The 15245-nt window shown below is 38.0% G+C and overlaps 1 protein-coding gene across 24 annotated transcripts in view; it reads right to left on the reverse strand.

Moving 5' to 3' along the window:
* Nucleotides 1-219: 219 nt before the first annotated feature.
* The window catches only part of TCF12 (transcription factor 12), a 372042-nt gene continuing 357016 nt past the window's right edge, over nucleotides 220-15245 (reverse strand). For all 24 annotated transcript variants that reach the window (XM_021094715.2, XM_021094708.2, XM_021094704.2 and 21 more), the window contains 2 exons: nucleotides 5818-5971; nucleotides 220-2587 (listed from right to left, as the gene is read on the reverse strand). In XM_021094715.2, the coding sequence (XP_020950374.1) occupies nucleotides 5829-5971 (143 nt within the window). In that variant the 3' untranslated portion in view covers nucleotides 220-2587; nucleotides 5818-5828. The remainder of the gene's footprint in view (nucleotides 2588-5817; nucleotides 5972-15245) is intronic.

The following is a 15245-nucleotide window of genomic DNA, read 5'->3' on the forward strand; positions in this document are numbered from 1 at the left end:
CATTCTGCAGTATATATGTGTATCAAATCATGACAATTGACACCTTGAGCATACGCAACTATTATACGTCAATCATATCTCAAGAAAGCTGGTAGAAAAGAAAGAAAAGCAGTGTGGGCATTTCTGGGAGCAATGAGATGGAGGGGAAAAAAAACCCCAAAAAACCAAAATGCATTAATGTTTGAGAGAGGAATGTAAAAAACTCACTAGTTTACTATGTTAAAAAAAAAAAGATGGCACATTTATTGCTACATAAATGTTATATACATATTGTGTTTTCTGTTACAGTGACAGAAAAAATTTTGAACTTCTTGCTGCTGGTTGAAAAGGTTTATCAATAATACCTTGCATTTGACACAGGATACAAATCTGCAATAAACCAACAATGGAAACTGGAGAACAAGATGAGCAATTCATCTCGGACAATTAGCTCTTACAATACTCCATAGGTACTACACGGTATGCTAGATTCCTACTATGGTCTTAAAATGCTATTGTAAATTTCTGATATTAATGAACAGGTTATGGTAAATAACCCTACATTTTTACTACCTAATATAATAAAATAAAGTAAGAAACTTTTTACTGAAAACTTTTCGATTTCAAAAATCTAGAAAGAGTAATATTTAGAATTCAAGAAATTTTCTTACAAGATTATTGTATAAAAGACTAGCTACAGTGAAAAATAAGCCAAATGTTTTTTTCTTTCTATTTTATGAAGGAAAGCTTCTGGGCATACTGCAAAGTCTAATATAGCGAAAAAGACAACAAGCTCCGAAGAAAAAAGGCCAGGCAGTGGCATATGTTCACTCACACATCATAAGCAACAACTTCTGTTTAGCTGATTAACACTGAAATGAAGAACAAGGCCACAGATAGAGTCTGATGTAACTGGAGAATATAGGCAAATTAAAGTAACCAAAAAGTCCACCATGTTCACAAAAGACTGATTTGTTAGGAATCATCCTGATTGGAGGATCTGAAGTTCTGTCTTAATTGCTTTTGTTCTTTCAAATTAACAGTAATCTTTATGTTACATAGTGATTTGGGTCCTTTCTTCTGTGTGCTGATTGCCACTGTTGATATTGGCTATAAGGAATTATTAAGCCAAGACAACCTTGTTTATTTATTAGCATGTTTTTCTCTCCCAGGGTGGTTGTGGTGGAAGACAGGTTTCATGGAAGTTCAAAGTGATTATGATGTCTTAAAAAACAACTCTCAAGGATTAGAGACAAAGGGGTGCCTTAATGCAGAGTATTAAGATGGAGTGACAAGGACCAGTTTAATGCTAATCTGGCTCATCTTCTTGGGACAGGGGCAGATGGTTTGCAGTTGATTACATCACCCACTGAATTCCTCCCCACTGACCAGCCGTCCAAATGACAGAGAAATAAAGGCTAGAATAAGGAAACACGGGTGACCATTGCTCTTGTATTCCATTAGGTAATTAGCCTCAGAGTGGTGTGTTCATTTATCACACTACCTGCCTTGGTGACTATTGGGTTGTTATGTTCAACATAATCACAGCCTGAAAATCTTCTTTGTATTTTAAATCCATTTTGTGCTTACTTACAGCTAACACTTTACAAGTACTGTATGTAGTACTCACTGCTTGGAAAACAAAGCAATTTCTAAAAGGTAAATTCTTCCCTCGTAATTTACACTTCTTGCTATTACAAGCTTTACTATGAAACCTAGAAGCTTGAAAAATCTTGGTTATTATTAGAAATAAAGCAATGTTTATTTGGGGGGAAAATCTAGGGGACAAAATTTCCCCTTTTAAAATCTTAGCTAGGCTATGGTCACAGCTGGTCTCTGCTCATCTTTGTAAGGTAAATATGCAAAGCACACAGGGCTACAAGGAGGAGTCTGGACTGTGACCATAAACTATTCAGATTCAGAGACCAAATACAACACCCACAAAGAAAAAATAAAAATGAATGAAAAAATGAGAGCGAGAGAAATGCTATACCAAGTCATATTTTCCTATTTCACGGAAAACACTATTCATATGGCAAAAGGATAGGAGAGGGCAACAAAAAACTTTTCCCTTCCTTTTTAAGACACTAACAGGTATGCCGGGAATGCTAAGGGCCAATGGTTGTCACTGCTTTGTTCTCTGCAGGTGAACAGCTTTAAAGAATGCTGGCATCAGCTGAGTGTAGATCAGCTTTCCACATTAACTTTTTCCCTTTATATGTAGACCTTACAGTTCCATAACAATAAATAAAATTTGTAGTTACAATGCATTTGTCAATTCAGTTTAGGCACAAGGCAACTTCCACGGTGAGTGGAGAGATCGAGACAGTCTCTGATTGTGCAGAAGCGACACACTGCTTGCAACAAAATGACATGTTGCAAACATCTCATGGGCTGACGTTCTATCGGATGAGCTTCTTCCCATCTTCACTTCTGATGGAAGTGTTGACCAGTTGCTTTGATCGTAGGATTACAATTGCATTTCTTGCTTCAAGTGTTTTGTTTTTTCTTCTCCCTCCTATCAGGTTTGTGTCTTCAGATAATCTGAGTTGTCCAAGTCCTTATGAGGAGAGGTCACCTTCTATCTAGCCTACTGATAACTCTGGAACTGTGGCAGGGAGAGCCAGGGAGAGAACAGAACCAATTAGGACATCACCGTGAGATATATAAACACCTCCCCAGAACAGAACAAAACAAGCTGGTATTCCTCATGTATACCCGGGTGTACACTAAATTAGCAGTTGGCTACATGATTTTTAAGTGAGGTTTCTTCTTTCTAAGGCATAACTGAAGTGGTTTTACTTGATGTATATAGTAAGATTTTTAAAGGAGATCATGTGTGTAGAGAATCACAAGATGCAGGATTATACAGCAGCTATAACAACTATGCAGACCTTCACTTTGGCAAAATTCAGGGTGACAATGGCTGAGCTCTGAGGTCTCCTCCAGGTCTCAGTGGGGAGATGACATCAAAGCATGTATTCATTTATTTATTGGTAAGCAAAGAGTAAGTTTACTAGCATAGGATGCTTGTGAGAGACACAACGGGTAGGCAAGGCAGTGCAGCCCTGACAGCCAAGAGGACTACATTTTTATTATCAAAGAAAAAATGGGAGGGGAGAAAGCCACCTTCTTCCTCATTTACAGGTGGACATCAAAACATAATTAGTTCCTCCTTTGATCCTATATGGTCTAACCAGAACTGTCATGGTGCTATTTAAATTATATGCATATTAAGAGAAGGGTGGTGACATATACTAAAATATGGTAGTTCACCTCAGCCTTCAGTATAATGTCCCCTTTCACCTAGTTTCTTTCCCCTTTCCTCTATAGTCCTGTCTTGGTTACAGTAAGAATGTGGTTTTTGGGGGGTTTGTTATCGTATACACCTCCCAAGGCCAAATGCAGACCTTGTATCCATTTTCCTGTGGTAGTGGCCTAAGTCAACCTGTTTGGTTTCAAAATGTTCTGACTATTGCTTTGCTTCCAGATGTTCTGGGCATTTTTTGGTTGGTGTCTAGCTTATGATGATCTCCCAAGGTCCCTCTCTATCTTCCAGCTGTATAATTTCTAGCTAAGGAGATTTCTAATTGTGTAACTATTTTATTCTCTCCCTATCAAAGTGATATTAAACAAAGCATGTATTTATTGCTGCATCCAGTCCATTGTACTGTGTTAATTGTCTATATCTATCTCCTCTAAACTGAAAGTTTTTGAGGGCAGGGACCATTTTGTATTGATTTTCACATTGGTTCCAGTTCTTGGTCCATAGCAAGTACTCAATAAATGTTTATGCAATGAATTTATTAAGAAAATTTTATTAGTAAAAATTTCATATTTATATTCTTTATATAATACACATAGTAGTAGCTCTGAAATTTCCCATTTCAGCCATTTTGGATGGAAAAAGTTTTAGGAAAAATCATACCTTTACCTTCTTTTTAATAAGGACCACGGTTTTGTATCAGAGTGATGCTCTTAGGAATGGATAACTGAGACATTCAAAACTACTTGGCCTCACATTGCGTGGTGGCAAACTCTTGTGCTTTTTAGGTCAATCATTCTGTGGTCATTTATCAGCCATTTTGATTCTAGCAGTCATTTTCCCTGCTGCTCAATTTCTTACTGGTTTTAGTCTGCTCTCCAGTTCTATAAAGAATTGAAGGTTATCAACTGAAACCAGATAACCACCTTTATGAAATTAGCCACCTTTAAGACATATTTCAATATAATAAACACTAGCCTCATGAAATCTTAAGGAACAAAGTACCTTTACTACATTTCTCATAACCTTGAAAACCACCCGCTTTTTTTTTTTTTTTAAAAAAGGATTCTTTCCAATAGATGAGAATGCTCCAGGTTTAATTTTAACCTAAAGTGGGGGAGTTTCCTCATTATTGAGTTAAAGGTAGAGCTATGCAAATAGCAGGAAATACAGAAGCAGTGAAAGAATAGGCGGTAAACAGTAAAGGAGAAGAGATGTGTGGTGGGGGAGAGAGTGGAAGAAAGCTGGAGAGTGACTGGGAAGAAGTTTACAACAAACTAAAATGAGATAAGAAAGGACTACACAGGAAGCTGGATGTCAAGTGCTCTTCTCACAGTCTGGTGGTTACCTGGGACCTGACCATAGGAAGATACCTCTACATAATTTGCCAACTTAGAAAGTTACTTCTGCATCGACAAACACTGGCTGTTTTTATTTTAAAGACTTCAAAGTTTATTTTTGAATAAAAATACTTTTCCATGATATTCTATAGTTTCCATAGAACATGAAACAATGGCTTGGGTTTTAGAGAATCTGTAATTTAATTGGCTCTTGCCTAAAGTCACTTTGACATGCAGAGTCTGTTACACTGCTGTTTTTGTTTTTCTGTGGGAGAGGTGATTTAGTTTTCTCCAGTGTGCTAATGTTAGATTTATAATTGACACTTTAAGTAATTACATCAATACTTTCTCTTTTGTCCCCAAAAGAAATCTTCTGCTTCGGTCTAGCCTAATCCTAAGAAGGATAAATGAAGAATTGGTAGGAATCAATTTCTTCAGCAAAAGGTGAGTTATTGACCAATGTTTACAGCTGTGAAATATTCTATCAAATTCCAAACTTTCAGCTCAAAAATGAGATAGCCACAAAGGTGATGAAATGAAATTGCAATCTATTTTCTTTCCTGCTCTAAAACCTCCCATCCATTTAGTTTTGCTACTCCTTTTACTTGCTGATGAAAGTAGTAAAAAATTACACACTTGTGAAGATAGGTTATAAAAATGAAGTTACCAGTTTTATTCCTAGTCCATGTTGTTGTATTTTGTTACTGACCCAAATATTTAATTATAGTCTATATTAATTTCTGTCACCTAAATATTAACTTTACAACTTATAGAGAATGTCAATGCCTATAGTTAAGAAAAAGGCGATTCACATTATCTAACTACTTGGGCAACAACCTTTTACTGCTGTTCTCACTTTGTTAAAAAAAAAAAAAAATCACAAAGCAGCAAACTGTTTAGTCCAGGAAGAGGAAGATAAAAAGAATGTTTTGTTGTTGCTGTGTTTTTGTTTGTTTGTTTGTTCTGGCCACGCCTATGGCATGTGGAAATTCCTGGGGCAGGGATCTTTATGAATCAAATGATATTATCAAATGATATTAGACTTTAACAGTAACTTGGTATAAAATGACACTGGCTTTCTGTTATGATTAGATAACAGAAGGGTAAACTACTGGATTCCAAATAACTTGTGTCCTTTATCATGGACACAAGGGAATTTTCTTCAAAGGTTCTAACTCAGTTTAAGATGAATCAAGGGACTTCCTTTTACTTTGTTTTCATACCCATGCTTACCTGGCTGATGTTTACATATGACCCATAGGGTTGGTAGTTTCACTAAGCCCAGGATGGGATCCTGGCAGCGTGGTTGGTGGCTCTGCCGATACGGCAGAAACTTTTTCTTCTTCCCTTCTCTTAAGGCAGGCTGCTTTGGGATTAAGGTTTCTCTCTGCAATAGGGAAAAATAATTTTATCATTATAGTCACAAGCTATGAATCATGGACTCTTGGGTCTTAAAGTGAAGAAATTTTCCTTTTCTGTGGGTATTGCCAATCTCTGTGTAATCTCATTCCCATCATGAATAGCATCACACAGAGGCAACAATGATGTGAGAAAACCTCAGCATTAAATGAGCCTCGAGACTTCTACTTCTTACTGACCATTTTGTTCTCTTCTGATGATTTAGTCTTCTAAGATTTGATGTGATCTACATCAGCATCTAAAAGCAGTTCTTTCTTAATTAAACTTAAAAGTTTCTGCACAGCAAAGGAAATCCTAAACAAAACAAAGACAACCCACAGAATGGGAGAAAATATTTGCAAATGAAGCAACTGACAAGGGATTTATCTCCAAAATTTATAAACACCTTCTGCAGCTCCATACCAAAAAAACAAACAGTCCCATCAAAAAATGGGCAGAAGATCTAAACAGACAATTCTCCAAAGAAGACATACAGATGGCCAAAAAACACATGAAAAGATGTTCAGCATCACTCATTATCAGAGAAATGCTAATCAAAACCACTATGAGGTACCACCTTACATCAGCCAAAATGGCCATCATCACAAAGCCTACAAACAGTAAGTGCTGGAGAGGGTTTGGAGAAAAAGGAACCCTAGTACACTGCTGGTGGGACTGTACATTAGTGCAACCACTGTGGAAAGCAGTATGGAGATTCCTCAGAAAACTAAAAATAGAACTCCCATTTGATCCAGCAATCCCACTCCTGGGCATCTATCCAGAGAAAATCATGACTCAAAAAGACACATGTACTCCAATGTTCATTGCAGCACTATTTTCAATAGCTAAGACATGGAAACAACCTAAATGTCCATCGACAGAGGAGTGGATCAAGAAGATGTGGTACATGTACACAATGGAATATTACTCAGCCATTAAAAGGAACGAAATACTGGCATTTTTAGCAACATGGATGGACCTAGAAATTATCATGCTAAGTGAAGTCAGTCAGACAATGAGACACCAACATCAAATGCTTTCACTAACATGTGACATGTGGAATCTGAAAAAAGAATGAACTTTGCAGAACAGATACTGACTCATAGACTGAAAAACTTATGGTCTCCAAAGGAGACAGTTTGCGGGGTAGGGGGATGCACTGGGGGTGTGGGATGGAAATCCTATAAAACTGGATTGTGATGATCATTGTACAATTATAAATGTAATAGTTTCACTGAGCAATAAAAAAAGCAAAGCAAAAAAAAAAAAAATAAAATAAATAAAAGCACTTCTTTTACTGCTTTGTTCAAACATCCTGGCAAGCATTGTTATTAGTCTATCAAATCTCCTCAATGTCCTGCTAAGATATAATACCTTTAACTATTATGAATGCTGACATTCTCTTTGTACCTGAAGAAAGGCATCTGTGCTTTTTATCTAAGAATCGCACCAGTTCAGAACATGATCAAGAAAGAGACACTCAGTCATCCCTCTATAGGAGATGTGCCAACCCTTCTAGGAAGAGAGGTAGCTGCTGTATACATATCCTGCTTTTCTCCTTTGATAGGTAAAATGAGATGATTGAGATGTTCTTTATACAGCTGAGGGTGTGACTGAGAGGCTTATAAAAACCCTTCCTGCTTTGCATATAAGACAGCAGAGAAGACTGAATGGAACTTTTGATGTGGGCATTTTCAGAAGAGTTTAAGGTGTGGGATATTACTACATGAAATAAAGGTAAAGAAAATCCAGTGAACTGAAGACCCACTGGATGAAAATCTACTTAGGAACTCCAGTTCCTATATACTTTCCTTCTCTTTCTTTTTTTTTAAAGGGCCACACGTGCGGCATATGGAAGCTCCCAGGCTAGGGGGTTGAATCAGAGCTACAGCTGCTGGCCTATACCACAGCCACAGTAACGCCTGAACCAAGCTGCCTCTGTGACCTACACCACAGCTCACAGCAACGCCAGATCCTTAATCTACTGAGCAGAGCCAGGGATTGAACACACATTCTCATGGAAACCAACTGGGTTCATTTCTGCTAAGCCATGATGGGAACTCCCTCTATTATAATTTCTTTAAATGAGTTCTAAATATAAGATATCTAACCCATGATAGTCGATGGTGTAGTTGTTTCAGTTTATTAACATACAACATAAAAGTTGTTACCCTTATTTTCATAAACTCATAAAAAATGTCTAAATGATTATAATATAAAAAGATCACTTAAAATTAGTCTATAATGAAAACAGTATTTTGTAGAAGCTGTGATTTTTTTACGTTAGATTTTCCTGAAATGAGTGCCCAGCTGATTGCAACACAGCAGAGCTTTTTTTTTTTTAAATTTATTTAATGTATTCCCTCTTTTAGGTAAAGTAAAAACATACTTGAATGTTTATATTTTAATACACATTTACAGTTCACTTCTGAGTTAAAAAAAATAGACAAAAGATTTTACTATGGTAAACTTGGCTGACTCTATTGACTATTACTTATATATGGAGATAACATTTCACCACCTAAACCCTTGCGTTTAAGAAAAGACATGAGGAGTTCCCGTCGTGGCGCAATGGTTAACGAATCCGACTGGGAACCATGAGGTTGTGGGTTCGGTCCCTGCCCCTGCTCAGTGGGTTAACGATCCGGCGTTGCCGTGAGCTGTGGTGTAGGTTGCAGACGCGGCTCGGATCCCGCGTTGCTGTGGCTCTGGCGTAGGCCGGTGGCTACAGCTCCGATTGGACCCCTAGCCTGGGAACCTCCATATGCCGCGGGAGCGGCCCAAGAAATGGCAACAACAACAACAACAACCAAAGACAAAAAAAAAAAAAAAAAAAAAAAAAAAGAAAAGACATGAAGCCTATGCAACTCTGAAGAGGCAATGAAGGAACAAAGATATACTCTTAATTTATTAGCGTAACTGGTAGCGTGCCCATAATTATCTAAAAATATTAGGAGCTGCTTTCTTTACAGTAATTATACTCCTCTGACTAATAAGAGAAGGTTGTCATTTGGTATCTTTTTCCCTTTACTGTGTAGGCAACAGTCTCATACAATGACCAAAGAGACTGAAAACAGGGGACAAATAAATATGTAAAATCTAAAGAGGGTAAGTGATATGTGAATGTTTTCTAAATGAAACACTCATTCTCACATTTCTCTTATAATGGAATATGGCTCTTAGCTAACTAGGACTCTGTGTTACACTAAGATCTAGAAGGCATGATCAAAATAGCTAGAAAGGACCAGAAACTAAAACTCAAGTTAGGCAAGATCTTGTAGACGCCGATAGCGAATCAGCTAATACTCAGGGCTGAAAGAACCAAGAGAATACTACAGTAAGCTCTGTGAAATGTAAAGTGAGCTTTGATCCTGAAAAAAGCAAATGCTAGTGCTGTTGCTTCACACTTCTCGTGTGTGTGAGCAGCCCAATGGCAAACATGCTAAGTAGCCAGGAAGGCCTAAAGGAGAGGTAAGAAGAAGTCGGACATTACCTGTAAGGCATGATAAGGGGCTGTCTTCCCCACATTTCTATGAGGGATCTACTACTGGCCTTGGATATGTGGCTGAGGACTTGTCTCTCTTATAATATTATCTTCTCAACATGTTTATAGCACAATTTTTGTTTGGTTATCTCTTCTTATTTTAGGTTACTTAACGATATTATGATTAGATAAATATTTGCTATTGTATCTGTGTAGACATACTTGCAAGTCAAGCATTTTGTTTCCTTATTCACATGACTGTTTGTTTTTTCTGTAGTTAATTGTTGCTTTGCTTTTCATTTATTAGTAATGCTAACTTCTACCTCCAAATGCTCTAAGCTGACAAATGCCTTTCAACACGTCTTTCTAAAATCTCAAACACATCATCATATTACCCATTAATTCCATCTTCTTTCACTGGAAGCCTTCTTCTGTAGCTACCTGTCTTCTATTTTCAATGTGGACTGATTCTTTCTTAGGTGTAGAGTTCTTGTTATGGGATATTTTTTTGTTCCTCTCCTGTGTTAGATCCTTTGTTTACCAGATCCAATACCTTTGTTTTTGTTGATTATGATCTTATTTGGCCTAGGCATATGTTCCAGCTGCTTTCTGAGAAAGTGCAATTGGGAGGTTAAATTTTAAAGTCCTTGCATATCTGAAATATCTTTATTCTTGGGTTTTTGCTTTTTGTTTTTTTGCTTTTTAGGCCTGAACCTCAGGTATATGGCAGTTCCTAGGCTAGGGGTCCAATCAGAGCTGAGGCCACTGACCCATGCCACAGTCAGGGCAATGTGGGATCCGAGCTGTGTCTGCAACCTATACCACAGCTCATAGCAACGCTGTGTCCCTGACCCACTGAGCAAGTACAGGGATCAAACCTGCAACCTCATGGTTCCTAATTGGATTTGTTTCTGCTGCGCCACAATGGGAAGTCCCTGAAGTATCTTTATTCTATCTTCATATTTTAATTAATGGTTTGGATAGATATACAATGGTAGGTTGAAAACAATTTTTCCTCAGAGTTTTGAAGGTATTGCTCCACTGTCTCTTGGAATCCAGCACTACTTCTTCAGAGCTGATGACATTTTAACTCTTGTTCCTTTGTCTCTGGGCTACTTAAATATTCTCTAAAAGCTTTAGGATATTCTTTTTAACCCTGATGTTCTGAAATTTCATGATAATGTACTTTAGCTTGAGGTAATTTTTAAAATCACTTTTCTTAGCCCAAGATTAGATTTTACCACTCTTGAGACATGTATTCTTCAGTACTGGTAAATTTCCTGTATCGCTGCCATGATAACCCTCTTCCCTCCCATCTCCTCTTATTCTACAAAGTCTATCAGTCAGATGTTAGACTTATAGATTAATCTGCTCTAATTTTATTAGTTCTTCTCTCCTATTTTTCATCTGTGTTCTACTTTCCTGGAGATTTTTTCTTAGCTTTATCAGTTAACTTCTTTATTGTATTTTTTCTGCTATCATATCATCTGAATGTTTCTTTTTCTTGGTTTCTTTCTCTCTTATGCATATACTTTTCTTATTAAAATATATTAATTTTAGCATTTTAAAAAAGTTTCCTAATGTTTTTTGCATGCTTCTGTTTTTTTCTGAGTTTCCTTTTTGTTTGGTTTGATCTCAATTTCTTTTTCATGGTGGCTTTTCTTAAATCTTTGGTTATCCTTTCATATTAACAGTAAAACTGATGGGTTTAACTCTACAGTAATTCAAAAGTGAAACATCCTTACTCTGGAATTCCTAAAACTGGAGGTCTTTTCTCTAGAGAGTATTTTAGTTTTTCTAGAAAAGAATTATCTAGTTTCCTTGAGGATAGGGGTTAATATCTTTGTTGTCAGTATCAGGAAGGACACAGGGCAGGTGGGCTCACTGTTCAGCTTCATGCTCAACTCATTCTCTGCTCTTCTTGGTATTTCAGATTTGTAGCCTTTCTAATTTCATTTTTTAAGCATCCAAAGTTATTACTAATTTTTTTTTGGCTGTGCCTGTGGCATATGAAAGTTCCTGGGCCAGGGACTGAACCCATGCCATGGCAGTGACCCAAGCCACTGCAGTGACAATGCTGGATCCTTAACCTGCTGCTCCACAGAGAACTGTTTTGTTTTTTTCCCTCCATCCAAAGTTATTTTTAATGGTCTACTAGCTTTTACCAATAGTTTAAAAAAATTTAGTTTTTTAAAAAATTGAAGTATAGTTGATTTACAATGTTGTGCCAGTTTCTGCTGTACAAACTGACTTAGATGTATATATATATATAAATGTATGTATTTTTTGGAGTTCCCGTCATGGCCCAGTGGTTAATGAATCCGACTAGGAACCAAGAGGTTGCGGGTTCAATCCCTGGTCTTGCTCAGTGGGTTGGGGACCCGGCATTGCCATGAGCTGTGGTGTAGGTTGCAGATGCGGCTCGGATCCCTCGTTGCTGTGGCTCTGGCATAGGCTGGTGGCTACAGCTCTGATTAGGCCCTTAGCCTGGGAACCTCCATATGCCTCGGGAGCGGCCCTAGAAAAGGCAAAAAGACAAAATAAATACATAAATGTATGCATTTTTAAAAAATACTTTCCCATCGTGGTCTAGCTCAGGAGACTGGATGTAGTTCCCTGTGCTATACAGCAGGATCTTGTTTTTTATCCTTTCTAAATGTAATAAAAAGGATTCTGAATGTGATTCTGGGACTAGCCAGATTGCTCTAATTTCATTTTTTTGCAGATTTTTTTTTCTTTTTAGGGCCACACCCTTGGCATGTGAAGGTTTCCAGGCTAGGGGGTCCAAATGGAGCTACAGCTGCAGGCCTACGCCACAGCCATAGCAACATCAGATCCAAGTCTCGACTGCAAACTACACCATGGCTCATGGCAACACTGGATCTTTAACCCACTGAGTGAGGCCAGGGATCAAACCCACAACCTCATGGTTCCTATTCAGATTCATTTCCACTGCGCCACAACGGGAACTCCCATTTTTTGCAGAAATTAATCCTCCTGTCTTCTACGGTGGAAGGGAAGAGAGGCCAAAAGCAGTATGAAGTACAGAGCAGACTTAGGGATCCAACTTTTCAAAGCAAACTGCCAATGAATATGCTTTCAGGTCTGATGTCTGACTTCTGCCTTTTCCAATAATTCATAGCTCCAAAGTGCAGAGGCTAGCAGGGGTAGGGGCTCTGTAAGGCAAAATGTTCTGTTTCTTGTTGGTATTCCTCTCTGATCCACTTAATTTCTTCTGTCTAAATAAGCCAGTTACTTATCTACAGGTAAGTATCTACCACTACTCTATTTTCTATTACACACATTTTTTTGCTCTCTCATCTGCTGTCTTCTCTCTCTATCCTTGTGGGTTACTGCCATTTTTATCATTCAGTAGAGACTGAGGAGTGGTATATTATCAATGCTAAGACTACCATATTTGACTATCTCAGTGCAACTGAATTAAAATCTACTGAGGGTAGTCTCTGGATATCTGTTTGGGAAAAGGAAAAGCCTCAGGTGATTCTGGGACCAGCTAGATTTAAGAACCACTGTGCTAGTTCATTCATCTTCAAACTCAATAAAAGACCAGGAAACTAAAATCCTAATAGTTCTATTGTCCATAAATGATCACCAGAAGATTGAGTTGGCCTGTGAAAGAGTTTGAGGAGGAAGTATTTGTCCACTAATTTAATCTTTAGTAAAGCTGAGAGTACAAACTTGAAGGTAATATGTGAAATCTGCTAAGGATTAGTAAAATTTTAATGGTAAAACTGTAGTCATGATAATGGAAAAGGCAATTACAGAGTTTAGATAGGATTTGGTCTGTAGGGCACCAAGGCACAGAAAGTGCTCTGGCGAGATCTGAGATTTGGAAGGGAAGCCCCACCTCTGTTCTTCTCAAGGATGTACTGCTAGACCCAGGTCTGACTGCCCTCCGGGTATAACCACTTGTCTAGGGATGTCAGGTGGTGGAGAGCTAGATATGTTCTTGGAACACCATCCCAAACCAAAGGAGGTGTCCAGAGAATGTCCAAAGTAAGTTACATAAACAAAATATGTACCTTTATAGAACTTGCTGGGCCCAAGGGCTGCTGAGTAGGGCCCCTGTAGGGATGAAGAGGTTCTCAAAAGTGAAGAGTTTACCAAAATAACTCAAAACTTCTGGAGATAAAGTGCAGGGAAGGACAGGGTTATACCAAATGCTGAAGGTGCTGCCATATACAAGGAACCTGAGGGGTTCTAAACCCTGTTAGACAGGCAACAGTGAGCCCTTCAAAGAGTCTTGCATGGATCCCAAGGCTTTTACATTAAGCTGTAAAATAAAGGCCCGGGGTATAAAGGTGGGAGGAAGGTAGGCTTTTATGAATATTAAAATAGTCCCTCATGGAGTTACAGTTCAGAGTATTTAAGTTTTGTTCATTCTAATCAGTCAATGGATCCTTATTAAAGCGTTTTCTAGAATTGGATGCAAAAGTTAGTACCCTTAACAGTGACCAGAAAGTCAGTAGGCAGCTGGCTACGCCTAGATATTAGATCCTCTCTCAAGACTCAGCTTTTCTATCCTAGGTGCTTGCGTGGAATGACATGGTCAAATCTCAAAAATGAATGAATAAGATCCACCTAGGCATGGTAGAGTTTATCACTTTTTTCAAACATAGAGGTATTTCTCTTTTTGATGGCTTGGATCTGAGAGTAGATACTTCTGATCTTAAAAAAAATTATTTTTAAAAACACAAATGGGAGTTCCTACTGAGGCTCAGTAGTAACGAACCCAACTAGTACCCATGAGGATGTGGGTTCAATTCCTGGCCTCGCTCAGTGGGTTAAGAATACAGTGTTGCTGTGGCTGTGGTGTAGGTTGGCAGCTGTAGCTCTGATTCAACCCCTATCTTGGGAACTTTCATGTGCTGAGGGTGCAGCCATAAAAGAAAAAGAAAAAAAAAAAAAAAAAAAAAAGGAAAAAAAATTTAGTCAAGTGACAGGAGACGGTGAAAGCTCAAGGAAAAACTGTTTCCTGAGTGGCAACAATCAGACTGTCTTTATGAATACCACAAAGAGGAATAAAACTTCTTGATTACATTTCATTAACATTTACCCTTTACAGATACCTCGAAGACCTTAAGACAATAAGAGCAAGTATCTGGTTTTAGTGGTAAGTTGGTTAGGAACGAAATAATTAATTCATCATTCTTATTCATTAAAAACATTAGAAAGAAATGGAGAGATGTTAATTACTTACGTATGTTTTTCTGAAAATGTGTTCAAGCTCTCTAACTCTGGTTTCTTTAGAAAGACTATTCTTTCTATAATCAGTGCTGAGGGTCCTTGCTGTAGTTGTCAAGCAACTGTCCACTCCTACTCTTTTATTCCAGCTTTCTTCAAATAAAATATGACATAATAAATACAGAAGACAAAGTTGATGTCGGTGAACAGAGGTCAGAGGTAGGGTGTGGAACCCACGGCCACATCTAGCAAAAAGGCTTAGGATGAGGCAATTCTAACTTCGAATAAGAATATATATAAATATAGCAAAAAAGCAAGTGTGACTGATAGAACCTCTAAAGGGATGGAAGCTTGTATTAATTGATAACCCAGGGTCTAGAACACAGTTGGCTAGGATAGAGGAGGTATACAATAAACACTGTTCAAAAAATGAAGTTTCAAAGCTTCCGTCCCCCTCAGCCCCCAAAAACCGACACAAAAACTGACTGAGGAGTGGATAAGCTTGTATAAATCACACTTTCATCCTTAGGGACACACAGGCATGCCAGTGCACAGTCATCCAAGAAGCTCATGG

Source organism: Sus scrofa, chromosome 1, assembly GCF_054392235.1.
Source record: "Sus scrofa isolate SSC_HxYL_T2T_F1_AM1 chromosome 1, Sscrofa_HxYL_maternal_Yorkshire_Landrace_v2.0, whole genome shotgun sequence".
Lineage (NCBI taxonomy): Eukaryota > Metazoa > Chordata > Mammalia > Artiodactyla > Suidae > Sus > Sus scrofa.